Source organism: Euleptes europaea, chromosome 7, assembly GCF_029931775.1.
Source record: "Euleptes europaea isolate rEulEur1 chromosome 7, rEulEur1.hap1, whole genome shotgun sequence".
Classification (NCBI taxonomy): domain Eukaryota; kingdom Metazoa; phylum Chordata; class Lepidosauria; order Squamata; family Sphaerodactylidae; genus Euleptes; species Euleptes europaea.
Genome location: NC_079318.1, coordinates 71,899,587 through 71,914,672, shown reverse-complemented (window position 1 = coordinate 71,914,672; position 15,086 = coordinate 71,899,587). Strand labels below are relative to the sequence as shown.

At 42.8% G+C, this 15,086-nt stretch overlaps 1 protein-coding gene across 1 annotated transcript in view; it reads left to right on the top strand.

Annotated features, from left to right (window-relative positions):
- USP34 (ubiquitin specific peptidase 34) overlaps positions 1-15,086 on the top strand; it is a 112,536-nt gene that overhangs the window by 37,996 nt on the left and 59,454 nt on the right. Inside the window, exons 9-19 of the mRNA XM_056853854.1 lie at positions 999-1,080; positions 1,167-1,259; positions 2,024-2,149; positions 4,233-4,362; positions 5,497-5,532; positions 6,651-6,781; positions 7,544-8,172; positions 8,832-9,046; positions 12,724-12,839; positions 12,921-13,048; positions 13,860-13,949. Of these exons, the coding sequence (XP_056709832.1) occupies positions 999-1,080; positions 1,167-1,259; positions 2,024-2,149; positions 4,233-4,362; positions 5,497-5,532; positions 6,651-6,781; positions 7,544-8,172; positions 8,832-9,046; positions 12,724-12,839; positions 12,921-13,048; positions 13,860-13,949 (1,776 nt within the window). The remainder of the gene's footprint in view (positions 1-998; positions 1,081-1,166; positions 1,260-2,023; positions 2,150-4,232; positions 4,363-5,496; positions 5,533-6,650; positions 6,782-7,543; positions 8,173-8,831; positions 9,047-12,723; positions 12,840-12,920; positions 13,049-13,859; positions 13,950-15,086) is intronic.

The window sequence follows — 15,086 nt, the reverse complement described above, 5'->3', positions numbered from 1 at the left end:
ACACACACAGAGAGCTAGTATAGAAACCGAAATGTTAAAAATAGCCATAAAACCATATATTTGAGAAAGCAGTAGCCTTTATTCATGATTAAAAGCACAGATAAATTAATCTTATGTCTAAAAATAACCAGTGCTGGAAACTCTGAGTAGAGAGTTGCTTGTAAAATTAAAGTGCCATGATAGAGAACAGCTCCTGCTGTCCATGCCATTATAACAGGACTGTTCTGGGAAAGAAAGATGTGGTGGGCTGTGATAAATGTTGTGCCAACCCCTGTTCAAGAACTGTAGAAGAATTAAGTGTTAGGAGCGTGTGTAAGTGTATAGCAGAAAACTATGAATTGGATGCAGTGATTTCCTTCTGCTTAAGCGGGAAGTTTTCCTTCTCTGAAATGAGACTCTTATCTTAGTAGCAAGATGATCATGGGTTCTGATCCTTTGATTTAGCTTTCCATTTGTCTTTTGTTAATAGGTGAAAAACTAATGCAGAAGGCAAGTTGATGAAGACCAGAATAATAAAATTTGCATGTAATATAGCCTGACCTTGTGTGTATTTACTCAAGATTAAGTCATCCTGATTTTGATGGGAGGTTAGATCTAGAAAGACTTTTGTTACTAGCACACTTGGGTTATTGTTACCTTTTGGTGTGTAATTACTGAGATAGTACCTTGCTCTGAATTGTTTTAAATGTCAGGTTTGGTATTTATGCTTTGTTCATATGACAGTTCTGTTTCAGATTTCTACAACCCCTAGACCTTCTACAGTGCTTATTAGATAGATCATCTTATTAACTGAATTGATTTCCATTGTGTAATCCACTTTTGAGTCTCAGTGAGAAAGGGGGATTATAAATAAATAAGTAAATGTGTTGCCGTTAGCGACACAAAGTAAACTTTTAAAGTTATAAATATGATAGTAAATGATAATCAGCACAGGGGAATCAACACAGCTTAGCTATATATATCAAACTCTTAAGTATGCTTTCCCCCTTTTTATGTAGGTCCATTGCAAAAGAGCTTGCAGATTGGCTGATCAACAACAATGTGGTAGAACATATTTTTGGACCAAATTTGCATATTGAGGTTAGTTCAAAATAAAACAAGGTTCGCAACAAAGATAGAAAGAAGTTTTAGTTCCTGATTGTTACTTCTGTCTTAATATTTTCTAGATCATCAAACAGTGCCAAGTGATTCTGAACTTTCTTGCTGCTGAAGGCCGACTTAGTACACAGCACATAGACTGCATATGGGCTGCAGCACAGGTACATGCATATCTATAGAGAAGGCCAAGAACATGTATCTCTAGTCTTAGTAAAATAAATCTATTTGTCTGGCGTTTGCAATATTGGTACATTGACATTTAATCACCTTGCCAGTATCTTTTTTTGGATGAGACTATTTATCTCCGTTACATATATATACACCTACAGATCTAGGGGTCGAAATTGTAAAGCTAGTAGAATGCATCCACACACCCCTAAGAAGTCATGTGTTGATGCGAGGTTTTATTTCATGTTCTTGCTTGAAAGAGAATGCAGAATGCATGCTGTCCTGCCATGTGTTGCAAGTGCAACACATCTGTTTGCCTTTTTGTGCAGGGGGTGAAAATGCTTGGGAAATTGTCTTCACCCACTTTCCTCCTGGTTTTGGTTCAGGTTTAATTATTTGATATGTGACACTTTTAAGCCTATTTCCATGGTCACTGCAAATATTGTGTCATTTATTCCCCAAAAAACTGTTCTATGGATTACTCTGACTGAACTTACAGATGTCACTATTATTCAATGAGGTTTTTTTTTGGCAGAGTGGAGTTTTGAACCAAGACATTCCCCTAACACTTGAAGCTGAATCACTCCAGCTTTTCATGTGCTTTCAAAAGATTAAATTGAAACACCCAGCCATGTAACATTGGATTAAACTTTTTTCCATTTTGCTTTATGTGTGTTACCTTGAATATGCAAAATATGTTAAAAAGAGGAATGTTCTCATTTTCGCTTAATAAAACTTCTGTCTTTTTTTTTTAAAGTTGAAGCATTGTAGTCGCTATATACATGATTTATTTCCATCACTTATCAAGAATTTGGATCCTGTTCCACTTAGACATCTTCTTAATTTAGTTTCTACCCTCCACCCAAGTGCACATACTGAACAGGTAAAAACAAAGTTTGTAAAGCAGGGGTGGGGAACCTCCGGCCCGACATCATTGGCGGCGGCCCACGGACTCTCCTGCAGAAGCCGCTGCCATTGCCGCCACTGGAGCGGGCGCAGATGGCCAGGCGAGTGGGGAACAGAAGCCAAGCGCCCACACTTGGCATGGCCGGCGGCTTCTCCGGTGCCCTCAGGGCATGTGAGAGCAGAGGGGCGTGGCTGGCGGGTGGGCACGAAGGAGGCTCTGCCCCACCCCGCTCGCCTCTCACAAGCCTGAAGCTGTGCCCCACCGCCACATCCCCCCTCGCAAATGGGTAGGAAGGAGCCCCCCCCTTGGGTCAAGCCGGCCGGTGGGAGATCCCCCCCCCGGGCGGGGGGGCTTAGGGGCCTGGGCAAGCCAGGCAGGCAGGCAGAGAGGGGCGCTGGACTGGGCTCCCTCCCTCCTTCCCTCCGCACCAGACGGGCCTCCTCTGAAAGGGGTGGGTTGAGGAGGTGGCAGCAAGGCCCAGCTGGGCGGGGGATCCTCCTCCTGCTGCTCGCTCCAGGCATGTGGGAGGCGGCGGGGCCCAGGCAAAGGGTGCGGCGGTCGGGCTGGTGGCTGGCGAGCCGCAGGAAAGGAAGTCGGGCGGGCGGAGGCTTGGGCACCTCCCCCCCTCCCTCCCCCCTACCTCGCTGGCGGTGGGCCCAGCTGGGAGGGGGTAGCTGTCAGTGGGGCAGGACGCCCAGCCTCCGCGGGAAGGGAAGGGTCTCCCGGCGCCCCATGCGCTGCGGGCTGTTCTGCATGTGCCCCCCCCACTTTCTGCTGAGGGGGGAGGAGGTGGGGGGCCGTGTGTGTGTGTGTTTGGAAAAAGCGGGAAGGCTTTTTCTGTCTCTGGCCATTCATGCACAGGAGGTTTTGCCTTGGATTTGCCGCTCTCCAGATGCACATTTTCCCCATCCAAATTCTCAAAACTCATCAATAAGCCCCCATGCAGAGTTCTGAGAATTTGGAGGGGGGGAAATGTGCATCTGGAGAGCAGCAAATCCAAGGCAAAACCTCCTGTGCATGAATGGCCAGAGACAGAAAAAGCCTTCCCGCTTTTTCCAAACACACACATATGGCCCCCCGCCTCCACCCCCCTCAGCAGAGAAGGGGGGGCCGTGCGCAGAACAGCCCGCTGAGCACGGGGCACCGGGAGACCCTTCCCTTCCCGCTGAGGCTCGGCGTCCTGCCCCGCTGACAGCTGCCCTCTCCCAGCCTCTTTCTGTCTCCCTCCGTCCTTTTCTTTCCCTACTTTTCTTTCTTTTTCTCCCTTGCTCCATTTCTTTCTCTCCCTCTCTCTCTCCCTCTCTCCTTTCTTTCCCTCTTTCCGGTGGCTTCTCCAGCACCCTCGGGTGGAGGGGCGTGCAGTCTTATTCCACCTTTGAACTGCCCACAAGCCACCCTCCAAACACCTTTCCATTTGTCTTGATATGTAGAGAGAAAACAGTAAGGAACTAGGGTTGCCAATCTCTAGGTACTAGCTGGAGATCTGCTTTTACAAGTGACCTCCAGCCAATATAGATCAGTTCCCCTGGATAAAATGGCCACTTTGGCAATTGGACTCTATGGCACTGAAGTCCCTCCCCAAACCCCGTCCTCCTCGGGCGCCACCCAAAAAACCTCCCACTCATGGCGAAGAGGAACTTGGCAACCCTAGCCTCCCCCCCGCCCCCGGGGACATCAATATAAATATGCAAATGGCCCTTGGCAGGAAAAAGGTTCCCCACCCCTGTTGTAAAGTTTTTTTTTCTGTTTTTATGGTACAGCCCAGTAGAAAGTTCTGAACAGATCTTATTGAACTGAATGGAAGTTGTACATGGACACTACAGTAGCCATGTGACCTGTGTGTGATTTAGTTTCATGTGGCCAGTTTCATGTGTAGTTCTTTCTTTCTTATAAATGTAGGTCTGCTGTAAGAATTTGTGTTGTGCAGTTTCAGTGCTCAAAACAATCGAATTTCATATAAAACCAGAATTTTGTGTGTAAGGTATAAGGTCACAGATGGAACGACAGAAGTATAAATTCAGTTTTCTGTTGGACTACCACTGTCTACTTTTGTTTACAGACTTTATATTTGGCCTCCATGCTCATTAAAGCTCTGTGGAATAATGCATTAGCAGCTAAGGCTCAGCTGTCAAAGCAGAGCTCATTTGCATCTTTGCTCAGTACAAACCTACCAATGGGAAATAAGAAAGGTAAGTATGTTTGCTCAATGGATTTTATAAATAGCTCCCAAGTACACTCCAAATTTAGGATTGCTTTTTTAATTACAATAGGATTGCTAATTGTACTGATTTTTGGGAGTAATTACTGAGGGATTTTTTTGGGTGAACAGTATTTTTACTTGCTTAGTCCTTAGCATAATCAGGTAAAAGGAAAGCATATGGCTTATCTAGCCTATTTGAAGACAGGCATTTAAAAAAAATTATGCCCCCCTTTCTAAAAAGATGCAGCTACAAATGAATTTGTACATAGTACATCAAATGGAAAAGGTGGTAGCAGTCAGTGTTGTTCACAGCTGGGTATAACAAGCAAGCATTTTCTTCCTAGGCAAAGAATTCTAGTGGCAGCTATGGAGTTGAATCCAAATGTTCCTTTCTGCTGGTGGAAGGATGCTTCCATTGGTAGAGGTGATTTTTGCTGATCCCTTCTCCCCAATGTTCCTGAGGGTCCCTTGACCCTAGGAGCAGAATTTCAGAGAGCTGCAGCAGGAAAGGGGGCAGGGAAAGTCCTATGCCACCAGCTTCAATCTGCTGGTGGTGGTTGTGATCCAACCCAATAACACTATTATTAGATCTATATACCCCCCACTAAATAACAATAGGAACGTACGTTAAAGAATAGCTAGTGATTTCTTAACCATTGCCTTGCTGTATTGATTCATAAATGAATAAGCTGAAGCCCCACAAGAGATTATAGGAGGGGGGAACAATTTGGAAATCCTGCCTCCCAAAATTAACCCCTCAAGCTTTCTGAATACTCTTCAGGGCTTTAGTAGGCTGGGTTCTCCCTCACCTGCCTTTCTTTTCCCTCTTACTGGCACTTAGTTATTCTCAATATTCACTCCCTTTTTGAAAAGATTTAGTCATCAAGCTTTATTTCTAGTTTTTCTTTTATTTGCAGGGTGTGTATATGCGTCCATTTACAAAGTCATATTTTTCTGTATACCTGGGTTATTCCTTGAATATGCAGTGACCCCCTGCTTTGTCTGAGAATGGGCTGGCTTTGCTGCTTTTGTCATCAGGGGGCAGTTTTCTGTTGGTCATAGTGATTATAGGTTAATGCTGTATCCCTTAGAATGTTTTCCTTTTTTCTCCCTTTCTCTTCAGAGGAAGAAGAGCTCCGAAGAGCAGCTCCATCACCATGTAAGTTGTTGCAGAAAAGCAGCGTTACATCACTTACAACCTTGATGTCGTGACCAGTCTCTAGGGCAGGAACCTTTTCATGGTCTTGTTTTGTTGAACTGTTCTCGTAGGCAGAGGTTGAAAGAAAGAAAGCTTGTGCAGATGGGGTTGTAACAAATAGCTGAATGAAAGTGTCAAACCAGTGTACTGCAGCAGTGAAAAAGGCAAACTCTGTGCTGGGGATTATTAGAAAAATAAAATGGCCAATATTATAATGCCCCTGTATAGATCTATGGTGTACCCTCATTTGGAATGCTGTGTGTTGTTTTGGTCACCATGTCTCAAAAAGGACACTGCAGAAATGGAAAAGGCATGAAGGAAGGAAACCAACATGGTTAGGGGGTTGGAACACCTTTCCTATTAGGAAAGGCTGAAGAGTCTGGGACTTTCAATTTTAGAAAAGAGCTTACTAATGGGAGACATAATAGAGATTTATAAAATTATGCATTGGGTAATGAGAATGGACAAAGAGAATTTTTCTCCCTCTTCCAAAATACTAGAATTTTGAGGGCATCCAGTGAACTTGATGGGCAGTAGATTCAGATCAGACAAAAGGAAATATTCTTTACACAATGAGTGATTAAAATGTGGAATTTGATGCCAGAGGATGTTGTGATTATCACAGATCCAGACATCTTTAAAAGGAGATTAGACAGATTCATAGAAGATAGTTCTATCAATGGCTACATGCACTGGTGACTAAAGGGAACCTCCATGTTCAGTGGTAGTCAACCTCTGAATCCCAGTACCAGGAGGCAACATTAGGGGAAGTCCTTGGCTCCTCTGTTCTGTTGTTGGACCTCCAGAGTAACTGGTTGGCCACTGTGTGGGACAGGGTGCTGGATTAGATAGACCAATGATCTGATCCAGCAGGGCTCTTTTTACATTCTTATTTTAATGAGCCAAGAATTTTAGTATACACTATGTCCTACCTCTCAGCAGAGGACAAGCGGAGATACAGAGAAACAAAACAGGACTAGAGCACTGTTAATGACCAAATTGGGTACACTGAAGAATTCCACACAAACAAGCTATATGTTCAAATTGTATTGGAATAACTTGAAAAGTTCTTGTAACAGGGTCACCCGCGGCAAGTCCTCAAAGCAGTGACAACAGTGATACTCATCAGAGTGGAGGAAGTGACATTGAAATGGAAGAGCAGCTGATTAGCAGAACTAAACATGTCCAGCAGCGGCTTTCAGATACAGAGGTAAAATTAACAGATTCCCCCCTCCTCTGATAGTTATCATGGCAGTTTTAAAAGGCAAGTTGGGCTCATGAAACAGATTAACCAATTTCTTTGCCCCACTAACAAAAAACTATCAATATGAAGGGTCAGGTGCTATTCTGCCTCTCTTGATACCACTGGCTGACTGCTCAACAGGATGGATAAAAAGTGGGGGGTGGGGGAGGATGACGACTAAAATTTCATGTTCTGACTATTGAAAGTCCAATTTGGCTCCCTTCCAGATTTGGAGATTTCCCCACGTACTGCTGAACTTTCTGTACAGATTTTCTCTGCAGTTCGTAGGACAGTGAGTTTTTTACAGATGAAAATGTTTGGTTTATAGGTGCTGAAATTGGTCCCAGGTTGTGCAATAGTCCCATGTGTACATAGGCAACTGCATGTTGTGCACACTAAGCTAACTTCTGGGGAGTTACAGTGGGCAGCTGGGGAAAGGCAGGAATGATTTGTGCAGCCTAGCTCATATTCCTTTGAATCCTTGTCTAAATTAATATTGTGCAGCACACACAAAGATACAAGTATTTAATGTGTTTATGATTAGTAAAACAAGATATAAGATACAAGTTGATGTTTAGGTTAATTTTATAAACTTCATTAGCAGCCATAAATATGATACATAAGCACTGGTCTTTTGTTAAACAAATGACTTTTTGGGAACGTCTGTTAAAGGAGGAAGTACTGCCTATCTAATTGCCTATCTAATTGCCTATCTAATTCCCTGCACAGGAATCTATGCAGGGAAGTTCCGATGAGACAGCAAATAGCGGTGAAGATGGCAGCAGTGGACCTGGTAGCAGCAGTGGCCACAGCGATGGATCCAGCAATGAGGCAAACTCCAGCCACGCAAGCCAGTCTGCAGGGAGTCCTGGCAGCGAGGTGCAGTCCGAAGACATTGCAGACATTGAAGCACTCAAAGAAGAGGAAGAGGAGGACGACGAAGACAGAGGTCATAATTCCCAGAAAAATGGCCGGAGTGCAGAGTTACGAGGCAGAAAAATGGAATCTCAGTCGGGGATGTGTTTGGGGGATTCACAGGGAGCAGTAGAAAGGAGTGGTGTAAGCAACGGCACAGGAAAGGAACATGTTTTTAATACGGACTCTGTGCCCCCAGTGGATAATAGAATTAGAATGCTGGACCCTTGCTCACATGCAGAGGACACAGAACATGACATGACCGGGGAAATGAGCACAGCACATATATCACAAGGCTCTCAAGATTCGTGTATAACACATACAGGGGACTTCCTTGGAGAAGCTATCGGAAATGAATTATTCAACTGCCGACAGTTTATTGGACCACAGCACCACCATCATCACCACCATCATCACCACCACCACCATCATCATCATGAAGGGTAAGTGGTTTCAGAACTCTGCTTCTGCTAGTCATGGACGGGTGTAAGGATACATTTGTACCATGTTTTTCTTGTTTGTTCTTAGGACATATTTAACAGACTCTTGGTGATTGGGTGTGTCCTATGCATATCTGACTAAGGTCCATTCATGTGTGATGTGCAGATTCCTACTTATTCCACTTATATACAAAGCTTTCTGAATTTTAGCTATTGGAGGTAGAGAATGTGTGCTATAATGTTAACATGATCTAGCATATTAATGTTTAGGTACTCAAATGTAATTTCACCATGATTACATAACGACCCCCCCCCTCAAAAAACACCCATATTGTTGTTGGAGAATAATTCATATAAACCTTAACAAAATTTGTGAGAGTAAGGTATAATGTTACAGGTTACAGTCTGTAGTACTACAGTGTGTAGTACTTAAAGCTAAATAGGCTTACTGGCTCCTCTGTCTTTTTAAAAAAATACAGAATAATTGTAGCTATAAGCTACACTTTGTGCTTATGGCTGTTTTTATAATATTTGATTGTTACGAAGAGCACTCAAAGCATACTTGGTTGTTTCATACCACGCCTTTGTGGTACTGTGATCCAGTAAGAAGTTTCCCAGTTTCTAAGCAATATGAATCTCTCTCCCTTGACTGTATCTTACAGACACATGGTTGACGACATGTTAAGTGCTGATGATGTCAGTTGCAGCAGTTCCCAAGTCAGTGCAAAATCTGAGAAAAACATGGCAGATTTTGATGGGGAGGAATCTGGTTGTGAAGAAGAGCTTGTACAGATCAATTCACATGCTGAACTAACATCTCACCTCCAGCAGCACCTTCCAAATCTTGCCTCCATTTATCATGAACATCTCAGCCAAGGTAAGGCTAGGAAAGGGAAGGATGGCATGCCATGTTTCAAAAACAGGTGGCCACTTCAAGGAGGATATGAAACAGAAGTAAACAATGTCTGTGGTAGAGAGAAGTATACAAGTGCATATGAATCAGCAACTCTAGTGATTACTTGGTTCCTGATCTACTTACTGAGAACGAAGATGTGGTGCCCTAGTCATAGCTAAGGGTTTATGCTCACTGCCTTCCATAGCTAAGAAGTGGACCTGTCTACTCATGCTTTTAGGCATGCCAGCTGTTTATTTGTCTTAATCCTTTATCAGCAACAGCTGACATAAAGGCCATTTATGCAGGGATATTACCCTTGCGGTCTCCCCGCCAACTGCTCCGGTGCTTCGTTTTGATTATGCCTGCCTTTCCCGACCATCATATCACCTTGCTCTCCCTGTGTGTTTCCATGAATTTTGCCCATGTTTTCTGGATGCTGTTTTTGAGAATCTGAACAACATGGGCAAAATGTGCAGAAATGCGTGGGGAGAATGAGGCGACCACTGATGGTCAGGAAAGGCATGCATAATCAAAATAAAGCACTGGAACAGTCAGTGGGGGGTGAACGTGGGGAAACAGCCCTGCATAAACTGCCAAAGAAATTTAGTAGAGTACATTGGTTCTTGTAGGTTATCCGGGCTGTGTGACCGTGGTCTTGGTATTTTCTTTCCTGACGTTTTGCCAGCAGCTGTGGCAGGCATCTTCAGAGGATTAACACTGAAGGACAGTGTCTTGGAATAAGACCCTGTGTCCTGTTTGTGTCAGTCCATGTTCAGCCACTGCTGATTTCTCAGGTTGGCCCAGTCTGCAGTATCTTTCATGTTCTTTTATCCTTGTTTGTATGCTGCGTTTTGTGGTCCCGATGACACTGAAAGACTGGACAATTCTACCAACTATTTTGTCAGATTACACAGAGAAGCCATTGAAATTCATAAACATCAGCACAACTTTAACAGAAAAGAAGAGAGTTTAAGAATGAATAAGGCTTGGCTTCCTGTCCTGAAAACCTCCAGACTAACAAAGACTACAGTCCACAATAGCCATGCAGATTAGCTTTGGATTTCACACATTAACAGATCACTTTAGGATACAATGGTTCCATATTAACATACCACACCCTCATTAGCACATTATCTTGATACTTACAGGACAATGATTAGCACATTACCTTTGATACTTTTTGCAGGACAATGATTCAGCTCAAACCCAACCCCTTTCTGACTATATATTACTCTTCCTACACACTTGACACTGAGAGACACTGTCCTTCAGTGTTAATCCTCTGAAGATGCCTGCCACAGCTGCTGGCGAAACGTCAGGAAAGAAAATACCAAGACCACGGTCACACAGCCCAGATAACCTACAAGAACCAATGAACTCTGACCTTGAAAGCCTTCGACAATATTTTGGTAGAGTACGTTTTTTTCCACCCAATGTCAGATACTATTTAATTTGCTCAATATTTTTTGTATTGCTGCTGTTGAAAGCGCAGGTGCAGGGTCAGCCTACGTGTGGCCACCCTACAATGTCTCCCAAAATTAGTATTTAAACTGTTTATGGCAACCCCCCAAATCATTTTAATATATAAACAGGAGAAAGCCAGCCTTCTTTGACTGTTACTGTTGTGAAACATTTTTTTTTATTTCTGTAGGACTAGAATAAAGTCTGTAAGGAACTAGACTGGCCTTTATAAAGGCAGACAATAAATCATTGGGTCTGTAGAAGGATTTGGCTGATCCTTGGATACTCTACTACTTGTGGTGTAACTCAGCAATAAGAATTGTCTCATAGCTCCCATCAGTAAAGCTTTGTGGAAGCCCCCTCTAGTGTTTGAATGCATCTAGTCTGTTCACAGAATCATCATGGATTGCTTTTTTTGCTGCAAAAATTACCCCCCCCCCCTCTTTTTTGGTAGAAATTCAATTTTCCTGAGGGCAAAATTACCTTGGAAAATCACTAAAGTGCAAGATTGTTCTTGGATGGTTAAAAGTCAGTTGGGGTGCAGGCTACCATACTTGCCTAGAAAATGTGTCACTGTTTGTTTGTGGCACAAGACTTTGCTTGGATTAGCAAGTAAGTCTGGGGCAGGATCAGACTGTAAGCCTTTGAAAATCAGATGTGCTGTAGTGCCTGGGTTGAATTCCTTTGTGTGTATGCATTCTGGGAGCTTTAATTTTTAGAGGCCTGTCTCTTATAGTTTGTGTCAACAAAAAGAGACTCATTAAGAAGTTTCCCTTTTGGGTCAGGCTTGTGTCAAGTAAGAGAGGAATTCCTTGCTGTTTCTTCCAGTTTGTTGTACGTTTGATATTGGATCCTGAACTGAATGAACATGTTCTGTTGTGGAAGCATTTCATGGGTGATGGCGGCTACAGTTGTGCCCATGGGCCCATGCCTTTGAGTACCAATGAAACCATGTGATTGCAGCCATATAATCTCATCCACTGATCTTTGGGGACACAGGGACTCCAGGTGTCCATGCATCTCTGTCACCAGCAGGGATTTTCCCATTCACTTTAGTAGAAGGAGCCAATATAAAGTACACAAAAGAATGTGTACAAGAGACACTGTCCTTCAGTGTTACTCCTCTGAAGATGCCTGCCACAGCTGCTGGTGAAACATCAGGAAAGAAAATACCAAGACCATGGTTACACAGCCCGGATAACCTACAAGAACCAATACACAAAAGAATATTCAGAACTGTCTCCTCTTGTGGAGAGGGAGGTCAACATTATATGGAACTCTGTATCTGTTTGTCACAGCCAACACAGGCTCTAGACCAGGATGATGGTTTTTAATTGCATCCCACAAATTTTTCACAGTTGACGTCAGCTTTGCTTTGCTTGTGAGCCAGTTAACATCCTAATTAGATAACTTTTCTGACAGAATTTTGCTGTGCTGTTGTATTTTCAAGCACAAAATTGGGTCTTGATCTGATACTTTCTTTGGAGATGGGAAGGCCTGCTTTGTGTATTTGAATTGGTTGTACGTAAAGTTTAATTAAATTTTTTTCATAAAATAATCACACCATGGTACCTTCAACCCTGGTACCTTCAACCCATACCAGGAAGAGACAGTTTCCAAAGATGCAGAAACAGTGCCCTCCCTTCATGCAGTTAATCACGTATCCATAATAAGCTGAGCCGGAAAACTCTAGGGTTGCCCTTCTTGGCCGTAAAAGCTCTTCAAACCCCAGATGAGCTCCCAAAATCTTGCCTGAGCAGGGTGGATTTACATAATTTCCTGAGTCTTGCCAGAAAAGATGGCTAGATGCACTGCGTACCTGTACTTCTACAGAAAATAGTTTAGATCACACAAGTGTACCTACCGAAAGGATGGGACTGCTAGCAGAAGATTGTGAGTTGATCTAAGCTAGTGACTGAGTGGGGCGACATTAAAAACTGTATTGTAACGTAAAGAATAATGTTTTTGTGGTTTTCGTACCATAAGTAATGAGGAAATCACAAATGATCCTTCCTTTAATATGTTTTATTGACTATGTGTTTGTACCCCTCTTCCCCACAGATGGTTTTAATGAGTGAATTGTTTCAGTTTGTAGGGGTGTATGTATGTTTAGCGATTAATAATAGCTTTGCATGGACAAAGTCCATTCAAATCAGGATAAACTTCCGTAATTTTAATAACACCTGTCTTTTGCTCAGGACCAGCAGTTCATAAGCACCAGTACAACAGCAACGCAGTGACAGATATTAACTTGGATAATGTTTGTAAGAAGGGAAATACTCTTTTGTGGGATCTGGTCCAGGATGAAGATGCAGTAAGTTAAATATCACACAAGAGTATTTGTCAAAGCAAATGTAATAATAATTATCAATAACTTTTCTCTTACTTGTTTTAGATTCATCTCTCTGAAGGTTTGATAAATGAAGCAGAGAAGCTTCTGTGTTCGTTAGTGTGTTGGTTTACTGATAGACAGATTCGAATGAGATTCATTGAAGGCTGTCTAGAAAATTTAGCAAACAACAGGTAAAGAAACATGAGTGACAGTTTGGTGTTTTTCTGTACTGGCCAGCTTGTGTTTAAATGTTAAAAAATGTTTCTCTACAAGTTGGCATATCTGTATTCCTCAAAGCTTAGAATAGTGTTTGGCAGCTGGGGGCCAAATCTGGCCCTTGAAGAGGTGCTGTCTATCTTAGCTTCCTCATGTGGAAATGTGGCTCAGTGACAGAGCATGCAAAACGGCCCAGGTTTGGAAGGATCAGGAATAGGTGATGTGAAAGACATCTGCCTGAGGCCCTGAAGAGCCATCGCTAGTTACAGTAGACAATACTGGCCTAAATAGACTAGTGGCCTTGACAGCATAAGGCAGTTTTGTGTGTTCAAAAAAGTGCCTGTCCACCTTGGCCTGGTGCTAGAGCGATAGGAACAGGAGACAAAATGGGGCACATAAGTGCACCCTAGAGCCCTCCATACTATTTCAGAACCCTCTTGGGTAAGCTGACTTTACAGTGGGCAGCAGCACCAGACAGGTTAAAGGAAGAGTCCCACATGCCTCCTCCAGGAGAGCTCACAACACTGGCTAGGGGAATGACTGTAGCTGTCTTCATGTAGGTGACTGATTCACTACAAGTTTATCCAGGTAGTTATGCACCTGAACATACAGCCAGGTGGAGAAAAATAACTGCTTGTCGTTTTTAACATGGTCCTAGCTCATAGGTAAACAAAACCCAAATGTGGTCACATCAAAAAATTCTTTAGGGATCTAATTTTCTTAAATATATCTGCAATTTGAAGAGTAAATTTACATACTTTCACTTTTCTCTCGCTTTCTTCTTAGATCAGTGGTGGTTTCTCTTCGTCTTCTTCCAAAATTATTCGGTACCTTTCAGCAGTTTGGTAGCAGTTATGATACACATTGGATAACAATGTAAGTATAATGTTCCCCATTAGAGCAAAAGAGGATGATTGTGAATGGTCTTCGACATCTAATTTTATATGTGCAAATGTGAAATAAGGATTGTATATTTCAGGTTATGCCTTGACCTATTCTGAAGTCTTACAGTATTTTAAAGTTTCCTTTCCTTTAGCTATCACATTAGCTCTTCGGTCCTTTTACTGTTTAAAGACAATAACAAAATATTTTTTATTCAGTTTATACCCTGCCCTCCCTACAACACAAGTCAAGCTCAGGTTGGCTTCCCAAAACAATCACACATTAATATAATTTCATGTCAAGCATCATACATTCACAATAAAATTCATTATGAGTGGGTAATACAGAATCCTATTAAAATGTACAATTCCATTATCTCTTGGTGCCCCCCATAATTGCACACAGATACAGTCAGAGGAGGAATAAAAGTGGGGGACCCAGAGGGGAGGAAAAGGAGAGAGGCGAGCTTAAGACTGTTGCTGCCCTCAACTGTGGGCCTGGGCAGAACATCTCTGTCTTGCAGGCCTTGCGGAACTGAACCAAATCCTGTAGGGCCCGGTCTCACTAGACAGAGAATTCCACCAGGCCGGGGTCAGACCCGAAAAAGCCCTGGTCAAGGACAGCTGGATAATTCTGGCTCCAGGGACCACCACGAGATTGTTTCCTTGAGAGCGTAATGAACTCTGGGGTGGGGTATACTGGGAAAGTAGTAGCTGCACCATGGAGTTCCTTATATTACTGTTGCAGCATAGGAAGGAGCCGTGCTATTATCAGTTCTCATGTCACAAAGGTAACATTGTGGGGAGGTGCCCTAAGGTAAACTTGGGGACCTTTTACTTTATAAATTGCCTTGATCTCAAAGTGTTTTCTAAAACTCTGTAAAACTGCCAATATTGATAGAAAGGTGGTCTGCTCTAGGCAAATAATCCACCATCCAGCTGTGCATAGGTCTTCTTGCTGCTGCTGCTTTATGTGGTAATGAATTCTGGGATAGTTCTGGAACCATGTCAGAATTCTGAGCAGACTTGAGGCAAGAAATATTATCAGGAATCTTTGAACGCGTTCCAGATAACTTTTTTTAAAAATAAGCAAGATTGCTTGCATTGTTGGTTTGTGGTAAGTTTTCTTCAC